The following is a 23,873-nucleotide window of genomic DNA, read 5'->3' on the forward strand; positions in this document are numbered from 1 at the left end:
GCTATGACATACAATGAAGATTATGAAGACTCACATCTGGTGTTTCGGTGATTGTGCTTTTCCACTTGAGGGGTTGCCTTGCTGCCCTGACCGGGTACAGTGTGAAAGGTACTACCATTGCTCAACATGTATGTCTCATTACTAATTCACTATACACAGCAGTTCTGACACCCACCGGTATTCGCCCCGCCCATGACATCGCTAAATGAATATATACCATGAATAACAACCAATCCCTCCCGCCCCTCTCCCTCCCCTCACTCCTCAGCGCCTATCCCAACCTCTTAATAGCCTTCCCCTCCGCCTTATTGCTCTTACCCCAGGCCTTCATCCTCGCCGCCTTGTCCACCTTATCTTGCGCCCTCTTATCCTTGTCCCTTTTCTTATCGTCATCCTTCTTCTTCTTGTCATCGTCCTTCCTCTTCTCATTAGCCAGGTTGATGCAGCGTCGGCATACATTGTTACCCTGCCTGTTCACTTCAGGAGGGTTGCGACAAGGGCCCGCTGTTGCTGCGGCTGCACAGGGTTCGTGCCAGTGGTTTGTTTTCAGGTAGGGCCTGTGCAGTGGACCGCAAAATTTGCAGAGGGGACAGATTTTAGGACTGTTTGGCACATGCTTGGGGGTGGGGTTGTGGGGGGTTTCAGTCCTGCTGAGGTTTGGTATGATGTGTTGGAGAGGCTTGTCGGGTAATACGAGTATGTGTTTAACTCGTAAGTAGTAAATATAGTATAGAAGTGTCTATTAAAGGCTCTTGTGCTGTAGTGTTTATGCAGACAGACTCTGGGGACAGATATAGCAGATATATATACACATGAGGACTTCTTGACTGTTCTTTACTTGTGGGCTGATCCAAGTGTGTAGTTGTAACAAAAACGCGAATGAGAAAGAAAGCAGCAAATGGGACAATGATGGTGTGCTGTTATGCTCACTGCAATGGCCCTGTGTCACGAAGCGCGAAGGCGACGGGAGGTTGTGCAGCATTGTGAGGTAGGCTACTACAAACTTTAAATGTGTATGACAGGATGATGAATGTGGTGTAAATGAATCTGTACATGCTTCTATGTTGATTGAGAGTTCAGTTAGTGGTTAGCAGCAGGGAATGTGCAGTGTTGTTAAAGACTACCCACATCTGCCGTGAACCCAGATTCCTTGATGGAAGTTCACTGTATGGCAGTCGAGCTTATTAGTTCTTTCGACCATGCACGAGGCATACCTTTGGCACAATGTACACCATACTTGCTCCTGACACCCAGAGTCCGCGCAAAGTCAGTGCATCCGGATTATCAAGAGACGATCGAGAACTCTACAAGGCTTGCTCTTGACCCGCGTGTGCTTTGTTTCTTGAAGGGTATTCCCAGGGTCCTCTGTCATCCCGTGTTTCTATGGAGATCCACAATTGACTATCTGCCCAGCCACTCAGGGCTCGCACAACTCGTATAGAAGGTGATTGCTCTGGTGTAGGCTGCTGGTGACGTATGAGGTCTACTCGGAGTACCGTAGACCCACAGTAAGATTGTAAACCAGGGTCCAGCCATGACCTCGAGTGTGAGTGGCGCCTTCCGCTTCTATCACTAGCCTACTTGAGTAGCAACTGCCTTCGTGGTGCCTCCGACATACCACCTTCGCAATTTCCGCAAAGTCTCTGTCATCAGTCACCGCCGGTGGTATCTCATCAAAGCAGCACATTGAGAAACTTCTACCATGGACGTCGACATGACATCCCCAGCCCCTGCAGCCATCCCCGACACCACCCTCCTCGATCACTTCACCTCAAAGCCTCGACGCGATGACAAGTATACTTACGCGACATCAATCCACATCAAGTCCAAAGCCCAAGCCACAGCCTTTGCGCGCACAATCCACACGCAGCCTCCCGATCGTACCCTCACCATCTGGGTCAACAGCAGCGTCAGCGGTGACTTGCGCAACGAACCCTGCGCTGTCGCAATCGGCTACAACTCACCTACGACTTCTGCCTGGACCGCCCAAGTCACCATCGCACACTACACCAGCGCAAACGAAGCCATCCTATTATCCATCGGCGAAGCGCTCCGCGTAGCCACGTCTCCCAAGATAACTGAGCACGTCGACCGCGTGCTCGTCTTCTCTGATGTGCAACGCGTCCTGAAGAGTATGAGGATGGGCCATCCGTTTGGGTTGGTGAGGGATAGATGGCTTGTAGACGATATAACACATCTCGCCAAACAACTAGCCGAGCAAAGCGTCGAAGTGGAGTTCCACTGGATTCCTGTGAGTCCCATGATGGAACCCCAGCAACGCATACGTCAGACTTCGCAGCGGTTCAAGAAGCTTGCTTTAGCTGAGTACCCACCGGAGTTGCTCGATCGGAGCGTTGGTTTTCCGCCGGTGAGACTGGACGGGGCACTCGTTACAGCGGGTTTGGGAGAGGACTTCGTGGGTGGCTACCTAGGCGCTGCGCTGGAGGATGTAAAGATTTTGCCGCGAAGAGAGTTGAGCCGTGACCTTAGGGTTCAGGCTAGACAGGCTATTAACCAGAGGAGGAAGGAGAGGAAGGAGAAGGCCAATAAAAGACAAGGCGGAGAGGGAGATCAGGAAGCTTGAGAAGGAGATGAGGAAGTTATTGCGTAAGAATGGAATGAAAGTGGAGGGGCAGGATGTGGAAGAGCATGAAGTGCTGGGTTCGGCGTGTGACGGTGAGATGAAAGCGGAAGAGCAGGAGGTTATGGACTTGGCAGATGACAGTGAGATGAATGTTGAGGGGCAGGAAATGCTTGGTTTGGCAGATGACAGTGAGATGAAAGCGGAGGAGCGGGAAGTGCTGGGCTTGGCAGATGAGAGCGTGGCGACTACATACGAGCATTTGGACAACTTTGAAGAGCAGGAGAGGCAATGTATGCTCGTGGAGGGGCTTGAAAATCTGGATTTGGTTTGATGGTACAGTGGTTTGAGGAGCTTCTTTCTCCATGTATGCAGTCAATTCAGCTTAGCTATCAAGTTCATGCCAATCTTCCATCGCTTCCGTAGAGTGGTTCCCCTGCTACCATCGATAGTGCTTTGACAGCATTCCGAGCTTTCTTCATATCTTTACTCTCCGTGACCGTGTGCCAACGACGTCTCTCCTTGGCCAATCATCTGTTGCCCCGAAAGCCAGGCGGCATGTCGAATACTCGTGTCGGAACGGCCACAACATGCTTATCTCCGCCCATAGTTTGCGCACATCCGTATGTGTAGAAGTATCGCGGCCATCTATGGTGGTTTTCGTCGTAGCCAGGACGTTCGGCTCTTATGAACTCAGGTGACACAGACAAGGTTCTGATTTTCGACCCATGCTTGTCCAGATAGCGGAAGACCTCTGTAGCGAATGCCTGCATCATAACTTGCGCGGTATAGACGTATCCTTCGGGAAGCACGATACGTCCCGGCACGTTCGGGTCGAGTGCTGTTTCACCGTCAATACTTGGGGTGGTGAACGTTCGCAGTGCTTTGAGACATGGATGGTTGGAAATACAATCCTAATGGCTCTGTCAGCGATGTGTCTCCATTGAGGAGCAGTTTCCATACCAGTAGAGATGTCAATTCGCCAGAACCAAATTCTTCCCCAATTTGTTCGGGTAACCTGAATTTGACAGCTAGATACTGGACAGTACCCAGACTGACCGGACAAAGATGGATCCCTAGCTCTTCAAGCTTTGGCATCTGTTTCAGCAGTCTACTAAGCTCGGAGCTGGTGTAGTATGGTGGAAGCTGTAATCCGGAAGAAGCAGTTAGACCAAGACGGCGTAAGGACTTCCCGAGTCCTGCCATACACGAAATATTGATTGCACGCCCTTTGCCCACATCCAACCATAAATTCTCCAGCGAAGTCGTCGAGGCGACCACAGCTTCTATTGCTTGTATGTCCGTGTCTGAAGGAGCCCGTCCCGGCAATACTGATATCTCCAAACCTCTCAATGCCGTGGCTCGAGGAACTGCTGTAACAAGAGCTGAAAGAAAGGCTCCGATGGACCGGCATTGACTGATATAGAGTACCCGAAGATCGGAGAAGTTGATGTACGAAAAGAGCTGTGCGGGATATTCTTGAAGATATAGCCATTGTAGTTGAAGCATTTCCAACTGCAAAGTTGGAATAGCTGCTCCAACTGGGTGCGGCCCTCCAAACGGATCCAGCAGAGGAGGAGCAGGACTTCCACCTATGAGACACAATGACCGTAGCCTGGGTGTGTTCTTAAGTAGAAAGGCGCTGATATTGTACGCATTATCATCATCAACGGGTATCGGAACTCGCAACGTCCGGATGTTACCCAATGTAGGGGTGACCCAGGAGCCATGTGAGGTGAGGCTCAAGTTTAGCGAGGAGCTTTCGTTTGATTTGATTTTCCGAATTCGAAGCATTTTTAGCGATTGCTGGGATTGTAGAAGGCTTAGAATAGTAGACTTGCTGATCGTGGGTTGGATTGTGACTCCCAAAAGACAATTCCTTGGAAGAGCGCCGATGATGAGTCTGACCGCGGTGCCAAAGTCGGAGATTGGGTCGAAGTCCACGACATAGCCTGTAGCCGTGTAGATGACGATATAGCGCACGTGGGGAAGTACTCCGTTACCTGCGCTCAGTAACGAAGCTATGTCTCCTGGCACAGTGGCACATTCGAGAAAGAGGGTTTCCCAGAGAATGGGCCTAAAAGGTGGACGCACGAAGTCAGCATATCTTTCACATATTTATCTTACAGCCGTAAATGTACCTCATTATATCCCTCCATTCGCGGCTTGCAAGGCAAACCGCCTTTCTGTGAGGGTTTTGATGGATGTTGGCAAAGATAGCCGCCTTCATCTCAGTCGGGAGGTCCGAAAACGTGGCGGTGATACCGAGGCCGACCATCGCGAGCGGTAAAAAACGCCGGGTAAAGATGAATAGGTAGAGTGTGAGTTAGTTCAGGTAAGCTTGTTTTCTCCAGTTAGGTCGGGGTAAGTGGATCGTTCATAGAGACGCTAGTCCTGATTAGGCCGTGCCCTGAATCCACTGCGCCCTGGTGGTCTGCAGAGAGATTGCCGCTTCCACTTACCATGAATCGCGTTGCTGCATACACTGTGTTATAATCTGATAAACGTATGCTACTCAAGACAATGTGGTCTTCTGATACGACTGTTTCATTTAGGTTTGGGTATTGCTTCGAAGCCTTCATCAGGTACTAATCGTGCTGCATTCTCAAAAAGCGGGAAAACTATAGTGCGATTCCATCTCTTGGTTGCCATTCACTTCATCCTATGGTACTGCGATGACGGAGAGCGAAACGAGCCACTCACGACTCTGGCAACACACACGAGATATTCTCCCGAATAGAGAAATCGCAAGTATAATATACTGCGTTCAACGGAAACACCAACATGGAGCTTTGCAACCGCTGGATGCAGCTCTCTGCTTTCTTCCCATTCTACCGCAACCACAACGTGCTCTCTGCCATTCCACAGGTGGAAGGAGATTGGCGACATTATTGTATGCGACACGGAAAGGCTCGTAGTGAACATGGACGTTTATCAGAGTTTGGTTCTTGGGTGAATTCTCTGGCTACTCATGAGTGATGACTAGTCCGCCTAGCCGACGATGTTGGCGGAGGGGGTACGAGGCGCAACTTTTGCTCTGTACTGGCCTTTATAGTTACCTGACGGAGCGTTGCCGCTGCAGCCACGATGAACTGTTCGTTCGTTTGATCCTCTCCATCCAGACCTTTCGTTTTAACTCGTTGATTAAGAGGAGGAATGAATAGAGTGCGCCTTTGACTCAGGCTGCGGTCTAGTCCTTCGGGTAGGTCATTAAGATGGTACTTTGTGATACGGTATAATTGCGATAGCTTTGATGTTGTTCGCTGGAGTGCTGCTGGTCGGGTGCATCACCGCAGTACCGTGGTCGTCGGTGGGGCTGATGATTCGGATCAAGAGGAGTCTGCCCAAAGAGAGACTACACATTTTCTTAGAGATGCGATACTTCTCTCTTTCGTAGACTATCTCCTCGCGTAAGAATCATATGAAATGGGGGAGGTGTGGTTGGCTCGTCTTCTCTGGGTCGCCTCTGGGACATCGTAGATGTGCAGGACGACATCTGGAGGAGGTTAGAGAGGATTGGTATAAGAGTAAAAAGATCAAGGGCGACCGAGCTTGAGACCCTTGCTCGATGGCGAAGTATTTCTGTCCAGCTGCCAGTCCGATGTCGCCCACGCTGATGAGCACGATGTCTGGAGGGGGATAGAGTGTTGCCGTTATGGCTAACCGCACGGTCGTCCCCAGAGCTGGGGCAGGACGCTTTTGCACCGGCGATTTCTCCCTACGAGGTCCCTGTTGGGTACAGCCGGCGAGAGATGGGGATATGTCCCACTAGGGGTAGAGGGTACTTGAGACGGATGAATATCGAATACGAAGGAACGCTGCTTGGCAGTTTCCAGACAATGTAATGGGTAGAGAAGCTTGGTAGAAGTGGGAAAGTGGGTATGGGAAAGTGGGTAGAAGTGGGAAAGTGCCCAGGTGGTTTGCTGTTATCTTTAGGTGTTGCTCGATACATCAGCCCGCGACGGCAAGCGCCGACCTCGCCCCTTCGCTCAACAAGATGTCCACCCACGCCTTCTCCACTTCTCAACGTTGGTCTCTACCGACTCAACATCAGCCTCGTATCTGCGCTCCCTCGAGTCCATCGAACTGCTCGGTAGAGACGACACAGCCTTATCGCATGGGCAGTCTGCGGGTCGCTTCGGCGACGAGCTTGGCCATAGAGTGCGCCTTTAACTCAGACTGCGGTCTGGTCCTGGGTCGGATTGGTCATTCATCGCAAGGGCGATACGTACGCCTACAACGTGTCGCATGCTAACACCATGATTGCGATTCGATCGCTTCCCAGCCTCAATTCCGTTCCACGGTACTGCGACAACCAACGCGCGACGAACCATTCACGTTTCCTGCAATCCACACATTTCTGACGAGATTGGTCGGTATTTCCAGATGATAACCGTCATGAGAGCAAGTAAGTTTGGTCTTTGGCTCCAGCTGATTTGCAGAAATCTCAACCAGAAACCCCATCCATCCCTTGCTTACGCTAGTATTTATATGCTGATTCGGAATTATTATAAGATGACTCACTTTCAACAGTAGAACTCTAAACAGCTCACTCCGAATCTTCTCCAAACATTTCCACCAGCTTTCCATTCGAAAATGAAGTGGTCTATTATTCATTTCCTGGCTTTCCTGGCTTTCTTGGCCACCTACATTCATGCCGCGCCAGTCGGCACCGAAGCGGCTGCTCCCAAGCCAGTAGCCGAGCGCTATTTCGATGACCAATGCAAAAGTACGTACTCGTCCCTTCATCATACCATCGTAGATCCGCGCAGACGCTGACTTGGGCTTCACAGGTTGGCAGCGCGCAGCTATTCAAACGGCACGAGGTCAGTGCGTGGAACTAGCATTGCACGCTGCTGAAGCCGCATATGAAGACTCCAGGTTCCCGGCCTACTTCCACTCGGATTCGTCAGAAATCAGAGAGTATGTTGCTTCCCGTTTCCACGCAGTAGCAAAGGAATGCACCAAGCCACGCCTGGGTTACCACTGTTCTTGGAATTCCGACCAGTGTAAGGCCGGTGAAGTGGCATTCTATACGGGTGTGGGCAGCTTTGTGACGATCTGCCCTTCCTTCTATGGCATGCCACTAGTGAACAGGGAAGGCATAAACGGGGACCAGGGCACCGTACTTCTACACGAGTTAACGCACAGTCCTGCGATATTTTATCCTGGCACGCTCGATTTGGCTTATGGCTTCCATAACACGACGGAGCAAGTAAAGACGACCGAGGCGGCGCTGAACAATGCAGATTCTTTCGTGGTGTTCGCACAGGGTAAGCTCATATGCCCACACCGTATAGACTATGCTAACTGTGCGAATAGACATGCTTTACAACTCCTACTCATTAAATGAGCAAGTAGTGGATTGTCTCTCTGATCCACATCTTTGTTATATCGTTCCTCTCGAAAAAAGAGAAGTATCGTCAACACAAGAGCTTGGCGTTCAGCTCACTGCCGCGGGTAACTCCGCCGTCAAGGTCGTAGTGACGAACAACGGCGATATGGCTTTGAACCTTCTCAGGACAGCCACTCTCTTCGATGAGAAGCTACCCGTCGAGCGCATCTCGATGTTCGCTAGCAACAGTTGTAAGTTCTACTTAGACCTTCCAAATCCAACGCGACTGAAGACAAACTATGACTGACCAACATTCAGCTGTCAAGGTTCCTTTCGAAGGCATCAGCGGGGTTCACCTTGATACCGACAACCTATCCACAGACGACTTCCTTGTTCTTGGAGCTGGAGACAAGAAAGAGTTGACGATTGAAGCTGCCTCTCTACACGATCTCAGCAACGGCGGAAACTTTGATGTGTTCGCAAACGGCATGCTGCAATACGCCAACATCAACTCGACCGAGCTTGTTGGCCATCTCGAATACAGCTCCAACAAGCTCAGCATCACTGTCAACGGTACCGAAGCGGCTACTCACAAGCCAGTAGCCGAACGTTGGGCCGATCCCTACTTTTGCCGACGTACGTACTCCTTTCCATCACAGACTCGCACAAACGCTGACGCAGGCTTCATAGCTTTCATGAATGATCAAATCGCCGAGGCACAAAAGAATTGTCAAAAGCTAGCATTGGGAGCTGCAGCTGCAGCTCGAGCCGGCCACCGCCATCTCGAAACCTTCTTCCACTCGTCAACATCAGCTACGAAAGCTGAGGTTTCCGCCCGATACACCGCAATAGCGCAAGAATGCGCTAATCCTAGTGCAAGCTTGAATCTCTACTGTCATGACCGTATCGGCAATTGTAAAGGTAATCTTGCATACTACGCCCGGCTTGGTCTCGGCATCACGTTCTGCGCTGATTACTGGGACCTGCCGGCAGTAGCGAAAGGGCAATGTTCAGCCAAGGATCAGGGCACTGTACTTCTGCACGAGATGACGCATTCTTCAGAGGTGTATAGCCCTGGTACCAAGGACTGGGCTTATGACTACTGGCCTTCCGTTAAGCTGTCTTCCAGGAAGGCACTGAACAACGCAGATTCGTTCAAGCTGTTTGCAAACCGTAAGCTCATGCCCTCACAACGTATGCACTATACTAACTATACTGGCAGACGTTCGTTGGGGCTGCTAATCGCGGAGACCGCCGATGGTTTTGGGGCTTCATATGCGCAGCCGAGTCTTAAACACTGGCGCTAGGGAAGATGTAGACGCCCGCGTTACGCAAGATTAGGATGTCTATCTCGCCTGGACATATTGTTTGCGACATGTCAGACTACGAGGGGACGCCTAGTACTTCTCTCAGTGGATTGAAGGCGTTTACGACTCTTGTTTCCATTACCAATACACTAGACACCAGCCTTCCACCTATAGGTACCTAATCCTATCATTGTCTTAAACGCGCAAGATCTTGGTTACTTAGGTATCGCACCCTCGTACTTCTTGCTCTTCTTGCTTTGCCAGATTAACAGCCGCGTGCCGCCTTCTTATCTATCTCTCGACCTTTGCAAGCATGCGAGAAGCCTTGCCCTGGCTAAACCACAAACAATGAACATGAGTGTCTAAGACGAAGGTGACTTCCCAAACATGTCCAACCTGCAAGCGAGGCATCCGTAAAGAACCTCAGGCGTAACGCATACCCAAATCATTCCTACAACTGTGATATCTCAAGCACTATCTGCCAATCCAACCCACTCTTCGTAGTCTCAGACAGACTGCTTCGAAGCCCAACTATTTCACATAAGATCGACTAAACAACGTGTCTTCGGGCAGACCCGCAGCCGGCAGAGGAACAGCCGCGACTCTCCCTGCGCCCATTGCATCGATAGTACGACCACGGGTATAGTAATAACGGGGCCATAGATGGCCGTTGGTATCTTTTCTCGGTCGGGCTATAGGCATGTACTCGGCGGAAAACCCGAACAACGTTATACCCGAGCCAAGCTTGTCGAGGAAACGGACGATAGCTGTAGCAAGCGACTGCATGGTCATAGCTGCGCTAGGCACGAGTTCATCAGTTATGCTAACTCGATTCTGGAAAGTAGGGTTTGGTGAAAGGCCGTAGTCGATATTCGGTAGCGAAATCATACGCAGGATTCGGAGCGTTGGATGACGCGCAATACAAGCCTATCACTGGTTATTAGACTGTTCGATACCGATTCTGGGCTTCATGAACCTACCAAGAATGCTTCTAAGGCATTAGGTACATCATAAGAGCCCGGTATTGTGAGTGTGAATTCTGTGCCGAGAGATTGTGAGCTGCCCATCTCGATTGGAGATACGTGTACAGCCAGTTGCTCTAGATACGGAGCGGATGATGATATAAGAGACAGATCTTGTGCGGAATAGTATGTCGAACCTTCCGGATTAAAGCTCAAACCGAGCTTTCGTAATGTGCTACCATGTCGAACGATGTATCGGGTATGCACCATTCTAGCCTGTCCTGTGCATATCCAGAGGCGTTGAAGATTTGAACAGGACATTAGCACATCTTCAATCAGCCGAACGTCTTCATCTGGGGTGATCTCGTAGCCTCGCAATACAATCTCCAACCCGATTAGATTACAGTTTTGAGAAAACTGAGCCGCAAGCGCTGTAAGAAATGGCCCCACGTGACCACAGTCGTCGATTGAAAGCGATCGAAGTCCAGAGAAATTGATGTATGCGAGTATAGTTTCGGGTCGAGGCAGCTTCAAATCGAGTATTCGTAATTGCAAGTGTGTTAGCTGCAGTGGCTGCACAACAACACCGTCTGCAAATGGTCCACCAAAAGCGTCACAACCCTTCGAACTACTGAGAGAAGTCTCTGTGTAACTCCCAGTAAGCCCTAGAGGTTCTTCAGGCATGATGCTGAGCTGACGAAGCTTAGGAGAGTTCCTTAGCAAGTATGCGCAGTTCTCGTGAGCGCAATCCACGGAGCCAACGTGGACCTGTAGCGTCCTCAATTCGCGCAGCGCAGCGGAAGCCCAGGATGCATGCGCAGAGACTTGGAGATCGATCAATGGGTTCTTGACTGATAATCTCGTCGGTATCTCGAGACGATCAAGTGCCCTCTGATGGCGGAGTAGGTTGAGCAAAAACCCGGGATCAAAATTCATGTACGTGCAGAAAGAAAGTAGAGTGTCTCTCGGTAATGCAGTTATGATGAGTTGGATCGCAGACTCGAACTCCTGAGAGTGACGTCGGAGTGACTCGCGTGGGCCGTGGTAAACCAAAATTCCACGGACGTGGTGAAGTATACCGTTGTCGGGATCTAAAAGGGCCATTGTCTTCGCAGTTGACATCGTCGTGGGTGTTAGGTCGAGCCAAAACCACATTTGGGGCGCCATGATCTTTTTGCAATCGCGGCTCACAAGACAAACAGCTGCCTGCTCCTTTTTCAATCTGATGTAAGAGAAGATGCTTATCTTCAGTTCGTTGGGAAGACTCGCGAAGTCAGGTGCGCAGGCCATATTCGGAAGCAGTTGAGGATTCTCAGCGTAGTTCGTCGCTGGTAGTGCCTAGGTGGGTGGGTAAAGTTGAAGGCAGGAGTTCTTGGTATTCGTAGGCAGAATCAATTGAGGTCCATGCACCCAGCGTTCACTTCCAAGTTAACTAGTAGTGAAAGGCTTTTGCGGAGCTATGACGTCCAGCAGCACACAAACTCTCGAGCCGTGACAGTATGCCGGGGCTCCCGAGTCAAAATAAGCTCCAGAAATACGGTACCCGTGCCAGCTCAGCACGAGCAGTGAAGACATCGTCACGGATGTGGCGACATGGGATGTAGAAAAAATACCTAGTATCAAAAGATGATTCCATGCAGTCTCCCTCACCACACACTTCGTAGTGAGTGTAGAATGCGTAAACCTTAAGCGGTATTGATATCGCATCGCGGATGGAAAGACCGATTGCGAGGCGTAGCGACGCGTTCACTTGCTGCTACTGCGCGCGTGCGCGGGATATTTCCCTGGTAACATTTCGGTTCTGGGCTTCGAGAACAAAGGCAGCAAAGGAGTATTCTTTAATATCGCATGTCGTAGCATAGGATAGCAAGCATGCCATGGTGGATAAAAGAGGTTGGCAAGTGCGACGCGTCGTGCGCAGGAGACGCGTCGCTAGCGGCCGAGGTTCGCCCACGACGTCATCAGCGCCCGTCAAAGGGGTCCACTCGCAACTTCGCCGCTGCCACTTCTAACACGACTGTGAGATCTTTGCACCAGTTTTTTGTGAAGCAGAAGCGACGGACAAATACAAGTGTCGCAAGCAAGCAACCCTCAACTCCACGCACCACGAGCATTTTGAGGCACGGACATGGACATTGTATCGAGATAAGCTGCATCTGAATCACTTTGAGACTGGTCGCACATCGTAATGTACGGCGATATGCATTCGCTGTGATTTTTGGCACTTGGCTGATGGAAGCAGTGAACGCTAGGTGAAGACTAGTAACCATGCCAGAAAGGAAACAACGAGGGAAGGCCTGCCCCATGCGTCCCATGCTCCCGATCTGCCGAGCGATATCCGTATAACCATAAGCGCTGATAGCCCATATCATCGGGAAGACCGAAAAGACAGGACGCACCAGCTGAAGTGACGACTAGTCTGCCCAGCCGATAAAGTTGGCAGATGGGATAGGAGGGGCGACTTGCGCTGCATACCGGCCTTTGTAGTTACCCGACGGAGCGTAATTGCAGACTGTGTACTTGTTCATGGCCGACCCTATGCCATTGACAGTCATGGCCCCACCACAGTCGAGAGAGACGCATCCGACCTTGGTGGTGTCCTTCCACACCATCTGTGTAAGATGACCGACCTTCTCGAAGACCTCGTGAGGTAGGTCACTCTTGCCAAACCAAGGTGTCATATGGGGGAGCTCGCCATGGTACCAGGTCTCCGATATGCCCGCCGTAACGTTGAATGCGTCGCCAGAGACAACAAACAAGTTTTGACCTTGGCCGGCGCCCTGTGGGGTGAAGTGCTCGAAGTCGCACCTGCTAGCAGCAATGCGCGCATTCGCCTCGCACGCGGAGTCCCAGGTCAGTGGAGCTGCATCGTGATTTGCACGAACGGCGTTGTGATGGAACAGTATAGCAGCTTGATAGTCGGGTCCAGAAGAGAGGTAGGCCTGGTCTTCGCCCGATGGATGCTTTTGAACTGGATCGGCAGGCTTGGGCGCAGGACTGTAGCTGGGCAGAGGAGCTTGTGACATAACGGGAGCATCAGGAACCTTGGAAGTCGAGGGCTCAGGCTGAGGGGCAGGCTGGGTAATCGGCTCTGGGGTTGGAGTGGGCTCGGGGCGAGCGGTAGCGGATAGCGCCAAAGAGGTGGATGTCGGCGGAGTGTAGCCTCGAGTAACCGTGACAACGACTGTCTGTATGATCATCTTGGTCTCGTAGACGACTCCTGGCTGCCTTGCATGGATGTGCGGATGAGCGAGGATACTAGCGGCCAGAGCTGAAGCGACAAGAATGAAGTGATGCATCTTGGAGTGACTGGAAGCGCTCGGGTACGTAGTAGCCTTGAGTAGTGCCGAAACCAGATCACAGTAAGGAGAGGATAGAAAGACTGCTTGCCATGTTAGACATAGTCCAGAATGAAGAGTACTGTGCCTACCTAGTTGCTAACTTCCTGAGAGCTGTGAGGTGCTGAAGTGCGACTGGTGCGATTGGAATAAAGAAGTGAGTGTAGTTGCACAAAATGTAAAGAGAGTGTGTCCTGTCAGACAAGCTGCGCAAGGAGGAAATCGAGGGAACGACAGATGAAGGAGTGTGGGGTGGTTGAGTCAAGTCGTGGTGGAGGGGAGGGAGGAGGGAGGCTGTTGATTGTTTATCAGTACCGGATTAGGCGGGAGTAGTTACGGTGAGGCAGGAGCGACTACGACAAGGTGAGAGACAAACCGAGCGCACCTGGGAAGCCACTATTACTATCATCGCGAGAAGACGAGGGTATCTGTAACAGAGGCGATGCCATTGATGGCAGTCGGATCCTGCTGGCCATTGCTCAGGTGGTTACAAGTGGGTAGCTGCGCATGGGACTGGTGAAGGTCATTCCTTGGCAATACCAAGAGTCACTTCTGCTTTCGGATGGCATAACTGTCAACAGCGTCTCAAGAAGAAGTTGCAGCACTGATGTTGAGACCCTTGCGTCCGTTACACCTTCGCTCATCTCAAATCAAGTTAAGCGATCGAAGGTGGCTCCAGTCAATCCCGATATACCTTCGTACTCGACCACCTTCTTGTTACACAGACTACTCACGTTTGTAACAGCATCAAGGCAGATGCGGCATCTTAGACCGCGTTACGGGTCGCAACTACTTCTCACCAGGTAATTTTACAGCTGGACACTGCAAACCACTCTCGAGCGCGTTACGCAGGAAGGATGAACCCACCTCGGGCGTGATGTGGTCTTCTTGAAGAGAACGGCCTACTTGCTTCAGGCGCAGATTCAGCATTTGTACCACAGGCGAACCCCAGAGACATCACCTTAACCGTTTCTCTCTTTGTTCTTTGCAATCAAGTCACAATCCTGTGTGACATCGCATCCCAGAACAGACATAACATGCGTGAGCCGACGTTGCTGTCCCCTTGTTATCTCTCCAGATGTGGCCATACCAGGCTACGAAGTTGTTTATGACAGATAATCGTTGTTTATCGCGCGTCGTTGATAAGCTTTCCACGAAGAGCTTCGCTACCAAAGCCGAGCAGATGGAAGCTTCTAGAAATGGCGTACAACGCACGTCATGACACTGTAGCTTACATCGGCGCGATATATCTGCGTACCACTCTGCGAAATCGATGCAGGTCAGAAGGGATGCAGATTGCAGAGAACCGAATCTCCGCGCCGATCCCCAGCCACTCAGGGTTCTAGAGATTACGTCGTTGGCGGGATGCGGGGCAATTCGGCAGGGGCGCGGAGCTACTTCGCATGATTGATAACGTCCAGTAGCCTCGGAGCCGCGCGCCACCAGATTTCACCATAACTCTTTTTTTGCTGTATGCCTGCCGTGAGATTCAATTTTCGAGGCTCCTGTCGATCTGCCCGCACCCCCATCGCGACCGCGCCACCCCGCCGTATACCAGCTCCAGCTACTGCGACCCCACCATCTACATCGCGAGCGCAACAGCGCGACTTCCGTACATCTATCCTGAGAATGGACGCGCATAGTTCTTCCGCTGGTTCCGCCACCGCAGGCGACGACTTGAAGCTCAAGAACCGCCTCAATGAGAGCCGAAGCCCCTATGTTCGGGGCCACATGAACAACCCGGTCGCATGGCAGATGTGGGGACCAGAGGCAATTGAGCTGGCGAAGAAGTCGAACAGGCTGATCTTCATCAGCATAGGCTATGCTGCATGTCATTGGTGTCACGTCATGGAGCGCGAGTCGTTCGAGAACGAGGAGGTTGCGAAGCTGTTGAACGAGAACTTCATACCCATAAAGATCGATCGCGAAGAGCGTCCAGATGTCGATCGCATATACATGAACTATGTTCAAGCAACAACAGGCTCAGGAGGGTGGCCGCTGAACGCCTTCATCACACCAGATCTGGAACCGATATTCGGCGGGACGTATTGGCCCGGTCCGGGGTCCACGATGGCGATGGGAGAGCACGTTGGCTTTGTTGGCATACTCAAGAAGATTCGCGATGTGTGGAGGGATCAGCGACAGAGGTGTCTGGACTCGGCGAAGGAAATCACAGCGCAACTGCGAGACTTTGCGGAGGACGGAAACATCAGCAGGAAAGATGGCGCAGCTCATGAAGGTCTTGACCTAGATCTTCTGGATGAAGCATTTGAGGTGTGTATGGAGGGCTTTGCTAAAGACCGTTCACTAATCCATGACAGCATTTCAAGAAGCGATATGATGCGAAGCACGCAGGCTTTGGCAGCGCACCCAAGTTCCCAACACCTTCGAACCTCCAATTCCTCCTCAAGCTATCAGAATATCCAAACGCGGTCAGGGAAGTGCTTGGAGCAAAGGACTGCACACATGCGAAAGACATGGTACTGGCGACACTAGACGCGATGAACAAGGGTGGCATACACGATCAAATCGGAAATGGCTTTGCGCGATACTCTGTCACGAAGGATTGGAGCCTACCGCATTTCGAGAAGATGTTGTACGATCAGACGCAACTCCTACCCGTATACCTGGACGCATATCTCATGACCAAGAGTCCTGAACATCTGTCCGCGGTCCACGACATCGCGACGTATCTTACCAGCCCGCCGATGCACGCTGAGAGTGGAGGCTTCTTCTCGTCAGAGGATGCTGACTCGTTATACCGACCAAACGACAAGGAGAAGCGAGAGGGTGCCTTCTACGTATGGACACTGAAGGAGTTCCAGGATATACTAGGCGACCGAGACGCAGAGATTCTTGCGAGATACTACAATGTCAAAGATGAGGGCAATGTTGAGCCCGAACACGATGCGCATGACGAGCTGATCAACCAGAACGTATTAGCCATCACCGCAACACCAGCAGATCTCTCAAAACAGTTCGGCCTATCAGAAGACGAGGTCAGCAAGATACTAACCGAGGGCCGGCAAAAACTGCTCGAGCACCGCAACAAGGAGCGCCCGCGGCCAGGTCTAGATGACAAGATCGTAGTATCCTGGAACGGTCTCGCCATCGGCGCCCTCGCACGAACATCCGCCGCCCTCTCATCACAAGATCCCACACGCTCAAAACAGTACCTAGCCGCCGCCGAAAAAGCCGCCGCCTTCCTGCAAAAAGAGCTTTACAACCCCTCCACCAAAACCCTCATCCGCGTCTACCGCGAAGGCCGCGGCGACGCCCCCGGTTTCGCCGACGACTACGCCTACCTGATCTCCGGCCTAATCTCCCTCTACGAAGCCACCTTCAACGACAGCTACCTCCAATGGGCCGACGACCTCCAACAAACACAGCTAAAGATGTTCTGGGACAAACAACACCTCGGGTTCTTCTCCACGCCCGAAAACCAGCAAGACCTCATCATGCGGCTGAAGGACGGCATGGATAACGCTGAACCAGGCACAAACGGCGTTTCAGCGCAGAACCTAGACCGTCTGGGTGCGCTGTTAGAAGACGAGGAGTACACTAAGAAAGCACGGGATACGGCGTCTGCTTTCGAAGCGGAGATTATGCAACACCCCTTCCTCTTCCCGAGTATGATGGACGCAGTCGTTGTTGGTAAACTTGGCATCAGACATAGCGTTGTCACGGGTGAGGGGCAGAGAGTTGATGAGTGGTTGCAGAGGTATCGGGAGCGACCGGCTGGTCTTGGTACTGTTAGTAGAGTGGGGAAGGGTATGGGTGAGTGGCTAAGTCAGCGGAACGCGCTTGTCAAGAGTATAGATAAGGGGAGTGAAGGTGTTATGGTGTGTGAGGGTGGCGCGTGTAGAGATGCGCTGAGTATGGATATGGGAAGTGTGGGGGATGCTGTGCCGAAGGTGTAGAAATGGCTTTGGAGGCGCGATATCATGACGGCATGATTGTACGGTATACATGAACAATGAACGTATTCAGACAACTGCGACTTATCTCAAAGAGCACACAGGGGGCTACGATGACAGTATTGTTGGAAATGCAGTCGGGAGTCACCATTGGCTGTTCGTGTTGTTGCTTCGCACATGTGTCACTCTACCTTACACAAGTAAATCACCGGGCAGGCGTGCAGCCTACATCAGTGTGAGAACCAAAGTTTTACACCTGTCCAAGGCAATGTAGATTTCTGGCTTGTTTGCAATATCCCTCGTACAATGTAACCCCACACAGGAGTGTAGCATACACAAGCCTACAAACCAAAATTATACCATGTCCCAAGTCAAGGTAGCCTCCTAGCCTATTCCTACCAACCCGTACAAAGTCCGTGTTCAAATCTCCTTTCGAGTCGGGTGGTGACTTCCCTCTACCATATCCAGGACGAGTGCCCCGCCTTGCCCCGCACCTCTGACTCCAATCCACATTGGAAGGAAGGACCCTTACCATGACATCGCGCTCACCAGTCCGAGGAGTGAGTGCTCTACAGGAATTCGCTTTTCAGGGTGACAATACCATGATTATACAACATTTTACTGCGCAATTCTTCATCGAACAGCAACAAAACCCGGTCGCTTAGCTCAGTTGGTTAGAGCGTGGTGCTAATAACGCCAAGGTCGCGAGTTCGACCCTCGTAGTGACCAATCTAAGCTGTTCTTTTTGCTTTGTGGTGAGGATACTATGTCCAAAAGAGTATTTAAGGTCTAGTAGCAAAAATCGCGAGAAGATAGCAAGTTGTTTTGTCTTTTTGCTGATGTACGATGGTAGAGGGAAGTCACTACCTGACGCAAAAGGACAATGTGAATACATTCAGTATTGGTATCGAAGTTTTCAGCTTGAAGCTGTACATTATGATCGGCCGTCATATCGCATACTTTTGGTACATAGAGAAGACATCCGCTAAATCCAAGCTACCTATGCAATCACCTGCACCTAGCCGGCAAACCGCGCTTTCGCGTGAAAGGTTGTACATGTGTACTTCCCTCCCTCCCCATCTGTCGAAATGACATTACTTTTACGCATGCTGCTGCTGAGGCTGCATTTGCTGGTGTTGTTGCATCTGCGCTTGTTGTTGTTGTTGTTGCTGCTGCTGCTGCTGCTGCTGCTGATGTTGCTGATGTTGCTGTTGCGCGGGTGCGGCTAGCGATACGGCTGCGAGGGTATCAATTGTCTGTGACAAAGGAGTGTTAGTTCTACTTGCTGCAGCTGCTGCGGCATTGGCCTGCTTCTTCTTGTTCTTCTTCTTACTCGTAGTAGGAGCATTACCCGCAGACACCTTGCTGGTCATCTCGCCACCGCCAGCATCGGTGTCAGGCCAGTCGAACGTCCAGCCTCCGCCGGCAGTGAACGGAACCTTCTTGATGAACTGCGATACATCTGCCTGTCTCCTCAATGCCTCCAAATAACCTGCTACCTCTCGGAGCACGTCCCCTTGCATTTGCTCTGGCGTAGCGCAGAACTCGGGAATCTCCAGGAGGTTGTGCGGCTGCGCACTCGCCTTCAGCGAAGAGTCGTCAATCAGCACCGTGTTGTGCTGGCCGAAGCGACTGCCGGCCTCATAATCCGGATGGAAAGACTGGATCTGACTTCGACTCCACACTAGCTTCAGGTTCTTGTATACCTGCACGTTCTGCTGATAGTTTGTCGGCGATAGTCCAAAACTGTCGCGGGCCCATTGAGCGACGAGCTTCGACCGGAGATCGTTGTCCAATGCTTGGCTGACTAGAGACTTCACGTTGTCTGGCCTCGCGCTAGACCACACCATGACCTTGAAGTTCTCGAAAAGGTAGCGCAGAAAAGGCTTCAGGTATGGGCGCTCGATCATAGTCTTGGCGTTTTTATTGGGGCGGAAGAGCACCGTGCCGTTGAGATCCAGGATAACCAGCATCTGGCCCGGTGTCTCGTTGGTGGTAGGCTCCGCAGCGGCCTGGTCCAGATACTCTTGCGTAGGCTGCGGCGCAGGGAGCATAATCTTTTCGTCACCATAGCGTCCCTTCTTTTCGCCGGCCGCTTTGGGTGCCTTCGGTGCTTTGGGAGTACTGTGAAGTTTGTTAATCCTAGAGCACTTGGCTTCAAATGAAGTAATGCGGTGGAGGGTACCATACTCTTTCTGCTTAGCTTGCCCGTTGGCAGTAAGCCCAGACTTTGACTTCTTGCCTGGAGGAGTTGGTGCCCTGTTCTGAGTATTAGCGGTGCGGCTCTTTGACTTCAGACCCTTCAACAAGGCATCGAAAGCATACTGTATGTCCTCGTTCCTTGCTCCATGCGGGAAGTTTGCCTGCTGTTGCATCATATGGTAGGGCGGGCGGTTCGGGTACATCTGGTGCTGCTGGTGAGGCATAGGCGGGGGCCCACCGTGATGCGCCTGATGTCCGTAAGGCTGCTGGCCAAATGGCGGCCCCCCAAACGGCGGCTGGCCATGAGGCGGCATGTGTGGAGGCGGGCGCCCCGAAAAGGCCTCTGGACCTAGCGGGAAAGGAGGCGGCGGCGGTGGGTGATGCGGGTGGCCGTTCTGCACCATCCAGTGGTGGTAGGCCATGGCTTGCTGGTGAATTGCGAAGTCATGGTGCTGGTTGCTGAACATGTGCGGGGGCTGCTGGGGCGGCGGCGGAGGCGGCGCAAAGTTCTGGTTGAAGAAGCCATTCGGTGGCCCGTAAGGTCCTGGTGGTGGTCCTCCCTGGAACTGAGGAGGGGGTGGTGGTGGAAGCTGGTTCTCGAAGGCGCCAAAGTTCTGCTCGCGACGGTCAAAGCCGCCCGGGCGGAAGGGCATCGCATTCGGATTCCATGACTCGTTCATGCTGGCGCTTGCGGAGGCAGAGAGCGGGCGCCCGTCGTGGGGAGTGCTGTCTCGACCTGTCTTGGTCTTGAAGTTGTCGGTGTTAGTGGAGGAAGTTGCGACTGGAGCGCAGTGGGGGATGCTGTACCGAGCTGATGCGACTGCGGCCATGGAGCACGTGCGATAGCGACAGACGCTCGGCGGGACGGGAGGGGTGAGCGGTGAGCCTGGTGAGGTGAAGACGGAGAGCACGCAGCATGAAGCCCAACGGTGGAAGGCGCACTCGAAATTTGGGCGCAGTTGCCTGTCTGTCGGCCCTGTCGGCGAATCAAACCCCCGGCAGGTGGGGTCCACAAAAATGTTGGAGACCGCGGCGAAGAAGAACGCGATAGGAACACCACACTGCGACACTGATACACCTTCAACAAGCGCATTCACGGCGACATCCTCAAATTCAGGCTTTGACGATGGTGCTCGCGAGCAAGTTGGATCGCACTCTGCGCGCAGCCGAAGACAGTTCAGACGCCGAGAGCTACTACGAGGTCACCGATCGATCTTCTTCTGCGTCTGTGATCGAGGCAGATGAAGGCGGTAACGTGATCAGTTCAGATGGCGAGGAAGATGGGGAATCAGGAGACGAAGACATGGTAAGTCTTCAAGGCTTCTACTCTGCCAGCGCATGCCGCTAACATCACCAAGTCAGACGCCTCCGACGATGACCAAGTAAAAGCGCAAATGAGCAAAGTCTCTTTTGGAGCACTAGCCAAAGCACAAGACGCCATCTCAAAACAACAACCCGCCGACCGAAAGCGAAAACGAGGCGACGACACATCAAAATCACAAGAGGATAAGCTAGAAGCATTGAGGGAGCGGTTACGGCAGATCAAGGCTGAAAAGCTTGCGAACGGTGCACAGCCCAGCAAGAAAGCCAAGACAGACAAGAAGAGCAAGAGCAAAAGTGAGAGCAAACGAGACACTCAGGAAGCCGACGAGGATGGAGACTCCGACTCCGACGCAGCTCCAAAGGCGCGCTCGAGCAAACACGCACCCGCTGTCCAGTCGAGCAAGCGTGCGGTGTCACGTAAGCGGAACGTAGTCGATGTGAAGAAGCCAGTCTTCCGTGACCCCCGGTTCGACAATGCCTCGGGGCCTCAGCCCGATGAGTTTGTGGTCAAAAAGCGTTACGATTTCCTTAACGACTACCGAAAATCTGAGATCTCTGAACTGCGTCAAACTATAAAGAAGACGAAGAACCCGGTCGAGCAGGAGCAGCTGAAGAAGAAGCTACTCTCTATGGAGTCGCAACAAAAGGCCCGTGAGAACAAGGAGAAGCTACAGGAGGTAACACGGGAGCACAAGAAGAAGGAGAAGGAGCTTGTCAAGGAGGGCAAGCAGCCATTCTTCCTGAAGAAGTGTAAGTTGTTGCATACCCTCCATTCCAGCAAGCACGTACTGACAATATATCGCAGCCGAGCAAAAGAAGATCGCATTGGTCGATCGCTTCCAGAACATGAAATCGAAGCAGCGCGAGAAGGTCATCGAACGCCGTCGCAAGAAGGTCACAGCGAAAGAACGGAAGAACATGCCCGACGAGCGCCGTACTGCTCAATAGCCTATACAGGCATACTACCAATACTTTCAACCTTCGTCGCCTGCAATCAAAGATACCCCTTCTTCAACTGTTCTACAGACTTCGCTATAGTCGCCTTCATGTTCATTCTCCTGGAAAATGCCCGTTCATCATGTGACGATTAACTGATGAGTGCACGATTCGATCATCGTAAGATGCGGCGTCAACTATCGCGTTGTCCGCAGTCAAGCACAGACAGGGGATGAAGATCTAGGGCGGCCTAGACGAGGCTTTCCCCAGATCTGCACTAGTCAGATACACCCCGAGCCTCCCACCAACCCATTCCATCGTGACGCATTGTCCATTCGATACGCCACGAAGTCCCTGCGTGTCTTTTGTAGATGTACTAGATTGTTTTGGGCTATCTGATCTAGCATTACAGCCTCTTTATCGTGAAGAGACCTATTCGAGTCAAGTTCTTATCCACAACTTGGCATTCTAGTAGGGAGCTTACACTTTCGTGGGTTTAGAACGAAAGCCATTTCGCTTCCGTGGTCGTTGAAGACTTGCAAGTGGTAGCAATGGGAGCAAAGTCGCCGTCGGAATGCCCGAATGACCTCGTCTGGCCCTGCTTCAGCTCAGCCATGTCGAGCGCCACGAGAATGGTTCCGCACGCAAACTCTTTGGAAGGTGTATATATGCTGCCGTAGCCGTATAGTTCAACATTCACTCAAGTCATCTTCTTCTCCAGTGGCAGGAACAAGCGTCCACAGTCGGCCCAGAATCGGAAATCTTTGTCAAAATGCGCAAATCCATCACCACCCTCCTTCTCTCTTTGGCAGTTGCCAGCTCAGCCCAGGAAGAGATTCCCGGACTCACTGACGTTAAAGATTCGGAGTGTCAATTCAGTTCGCCTCTTGTCGATGAGCTACGAGCGGTGCCGACAGCTACGGAATTCTGTTCGTCGCTCCTGGCCATCCCTACCGTCACCGTCACTTCGAGCGCAATAAGCACATCAACTGTCATTTCAACCACAGACACCCTTGAGACAATTACACTCACGGAATCTTTCACAAACACCGACGAAACTACAATTACCGGCACTACAACCTTGACAGCCGATGCAGTCTTAGTAACTGTTATCACGTAAGTCACTTCGCACGGGATCCGCATCTACACACTCTAACATTTCTAGGACTACCGAAGTACAGATATGCCCAGCGACGGCAACGATAGTAACAGTGACAGCCGAAGCACCCATCAAACGTGATCATATGCAGACGCTCATTTCCACCAGCACATCATGCACTAAGAGCAAGAAGTCTTCGACTACTGCGACTTCTTCATCAACATCCACGAAATGCTCGAGCACAGCGAACTACCCGGTCACGAAGCCCTCTAGTACGGTAGAGATCATCTCGTCGCAAACGCTGAGTACAGTGCAAGCATCGCATCTGGCTTACTCAAGTGCATCACAAGCGTCGTACGCGTACTCGAGTGTAATGGAGCCGGCTTACTCTTCTCTCTCTCGCATCGTGGAGTCATCCGTCGCAGCTACTTCAATCACAATGGAGATATCCTCCACAATCGCTCCCGGCTCTGTGGACTTCACTTCGACAGCATCTTCCAGCACCATAGAACCATCATCCGTCGCACCTTCCAGCACCGCAGAGCTATCTTCATCGGCACTCACCAGCACCACAAAGCCTGCTTCCATCGAACCATCATCCACACCCGAACCCGTCCTCCCAGCCCCAGCGCTCTGCCCAACCGCCCCAGAAGGTCTCCAGCAATACGAATGCGCCCAAATCACCAAAGCCTGCGAATGCATCTCCCTCACAACCCCTACCATCACTGTAGTCATCAGCAGCACCGCCACAGAAACTAGTATCTCGACTTCTACCGCCTTCACTGAGACCGTCGTCACTGTAACCACTACAGCGACCCAGGAAATCGCTGCAACGGAAACTATGACACCGACTATGACGGTTGTTGCAACGGC

The 23,873-nt window shown here is 52.0% G+C and overlaps 7 protein-coding genes and 1 non-coding gene across 8 annotated transcripts; 6 read left to right on the plus strand and 2 right to left on the minus strand.

Moving 5' to 3' along the window:
• Positions 1-1,702: 1,702 nt before the first annotated feature.
• Positions 1,703-2,584, plus strand: J4E79_009317 (uncharacterized protein; the record flags this gene model as incomplete). The annotated part of the gene is made up of 1 exon (XM_049358165.1): positions 1,703-2,584. The coding sequence occupies one exon, from the start codon at positions 1,703-1,705 to the stop codon at positions 2,582-2,584; it is 882 nt and encodes a 293-aa protein (XP_049207381.1).
• A 4,593-nt stretch (positions 2,585-7,177) lies between these two features.
• Positions 7,178-9,210, plus strand: J4E79_009318 (uncharacterized protein; the record flags this gene model as incomplete). Its single annotated transcript, XM_049358166.1, has 6 exons — positions 7,178-7,310; positions 7,375-7,854; positions 7,904-8,167; positions 8,235-8,552; positions 8,598-9,110; positions 9,200-9,210. 6 exons carry the CDS (start codon positions 7,178-7,180, stop codon positions 9,208-9,210), a joined length of 1,719 nt encoding a protein of 572 aa, XP_049207382.1.
• Positions 9,211-12,599: 3,389 nt separating this feature from the next.
• On the minus strand, positions 12,600-13,484 carry J4E79_009319 (uncharacterized protein; the record flags this gene model as incomplete). Its single annotated transcript, XM_049358167.1, has 1 exon — positions 12,600-13,484. One exon carries the CDS (start codon positions 13,482-13,484, stop codon positions 12,600-12,602), a length of 885 nt encoding a protein of 294 aa, XP_049207383.1.
• A 1,668-nt stretch (positions 13,485-15,152) lies between these two features.
• On the plus strand, positions 15,153-17,443 carry J4E79_009320 (uncharacterized protein; the record flags this gene model as incomplete). The annotated part of the gene is made up of 2 exons (XM_049358168.1): positions 15,153-15,797; positions 15,845-17,443. The coding sequence occupies 2 exons, from the start codon at positions 15,153-15,155 to the stop codon at positions 17,441-17,443; spliced, it is 2,244 nt and encodes a 747-aa protein (XP_049207384.1).
• A 652-nt stretch (positions 17,444-18,095) lies between these two features.
• Positions 18,096-18,169, plus strand: J4E79_009321. Its single transcript has one exon. It is a non-coding gene; the product is annotated as a tRNA-Ile (tRNA).
• Positions 18,170-18,540: 371 nt separating this feature from the next.
• On the minus strand, positions 18,541-20,322 carry J4E79_009322 (uncharacterized protein; the record flags this gene model as incomplete). Its single annotated transcript, XM_049358169.1, has 1 exon — positions 18,541-20,322. One exon carries the CDS (start codon positions 20,320-20,322, stop codon positions 18,541-18,543), a length of 1,782 nt encoding a protein of 593 aa, XP_049207385.1.
• A 446-nt stretch (positions 20,323-20,768) lies between these two features.
• Positions 20,769-21,913, plus strand: RRP36 (rRNA biogenesis protein rrp36; the record flags this gene model as incomplete). The annotated part of the gene is made up of 3 exons (XM_049358170.1): positions 20,769-20,948; positions 21,001-21,715; positions 21,771-21,913. 3 exons carry the CDS (start codon positions 20,769-20,771, stop codon positions 21,911-21,913), a joined length of 1,038 nt encoding a protein of 345 aa, XP_049207386.1.
• A 760-nt stretch (positions 21,914-22,673) lies between these two features.
• J4E79_009324 (uncharacterized protein) lies at positions 22,674-23,845 on the plus strand (the record flags this gene model as incomplete). The annotated part of the gene is given in 3 exon segments (XM_049358171.1): positions 22,674-23,017; positions 23,067-23,799; positions 23,813-23,845. The coding sequence occupies 3 exon segments, from the start codon at positions 22,674-22,676 to the stop codon at positions 23,843-23,845; spliced, it is 1,110 nt and encodes a 369-aa protein (XP_049207387.1).
• Positions 23,846-23,873: the final 28 nt, after the last annotated feature.

The sequence above is a fragment of the Alternaria viburni genome, assembly GCF_023758015.1.
Source record: "Alternaria viburni strain BMP 2772 chromosome Unknown scaffold_24, whole genome shotgun sequence".
Lineage (NCBI taxonomy): Eukaryota > Fungi > Ascomycota > Dothideomycetes > Pleosporales > Pleosporaceae > Alternaria > Alternaria viburni.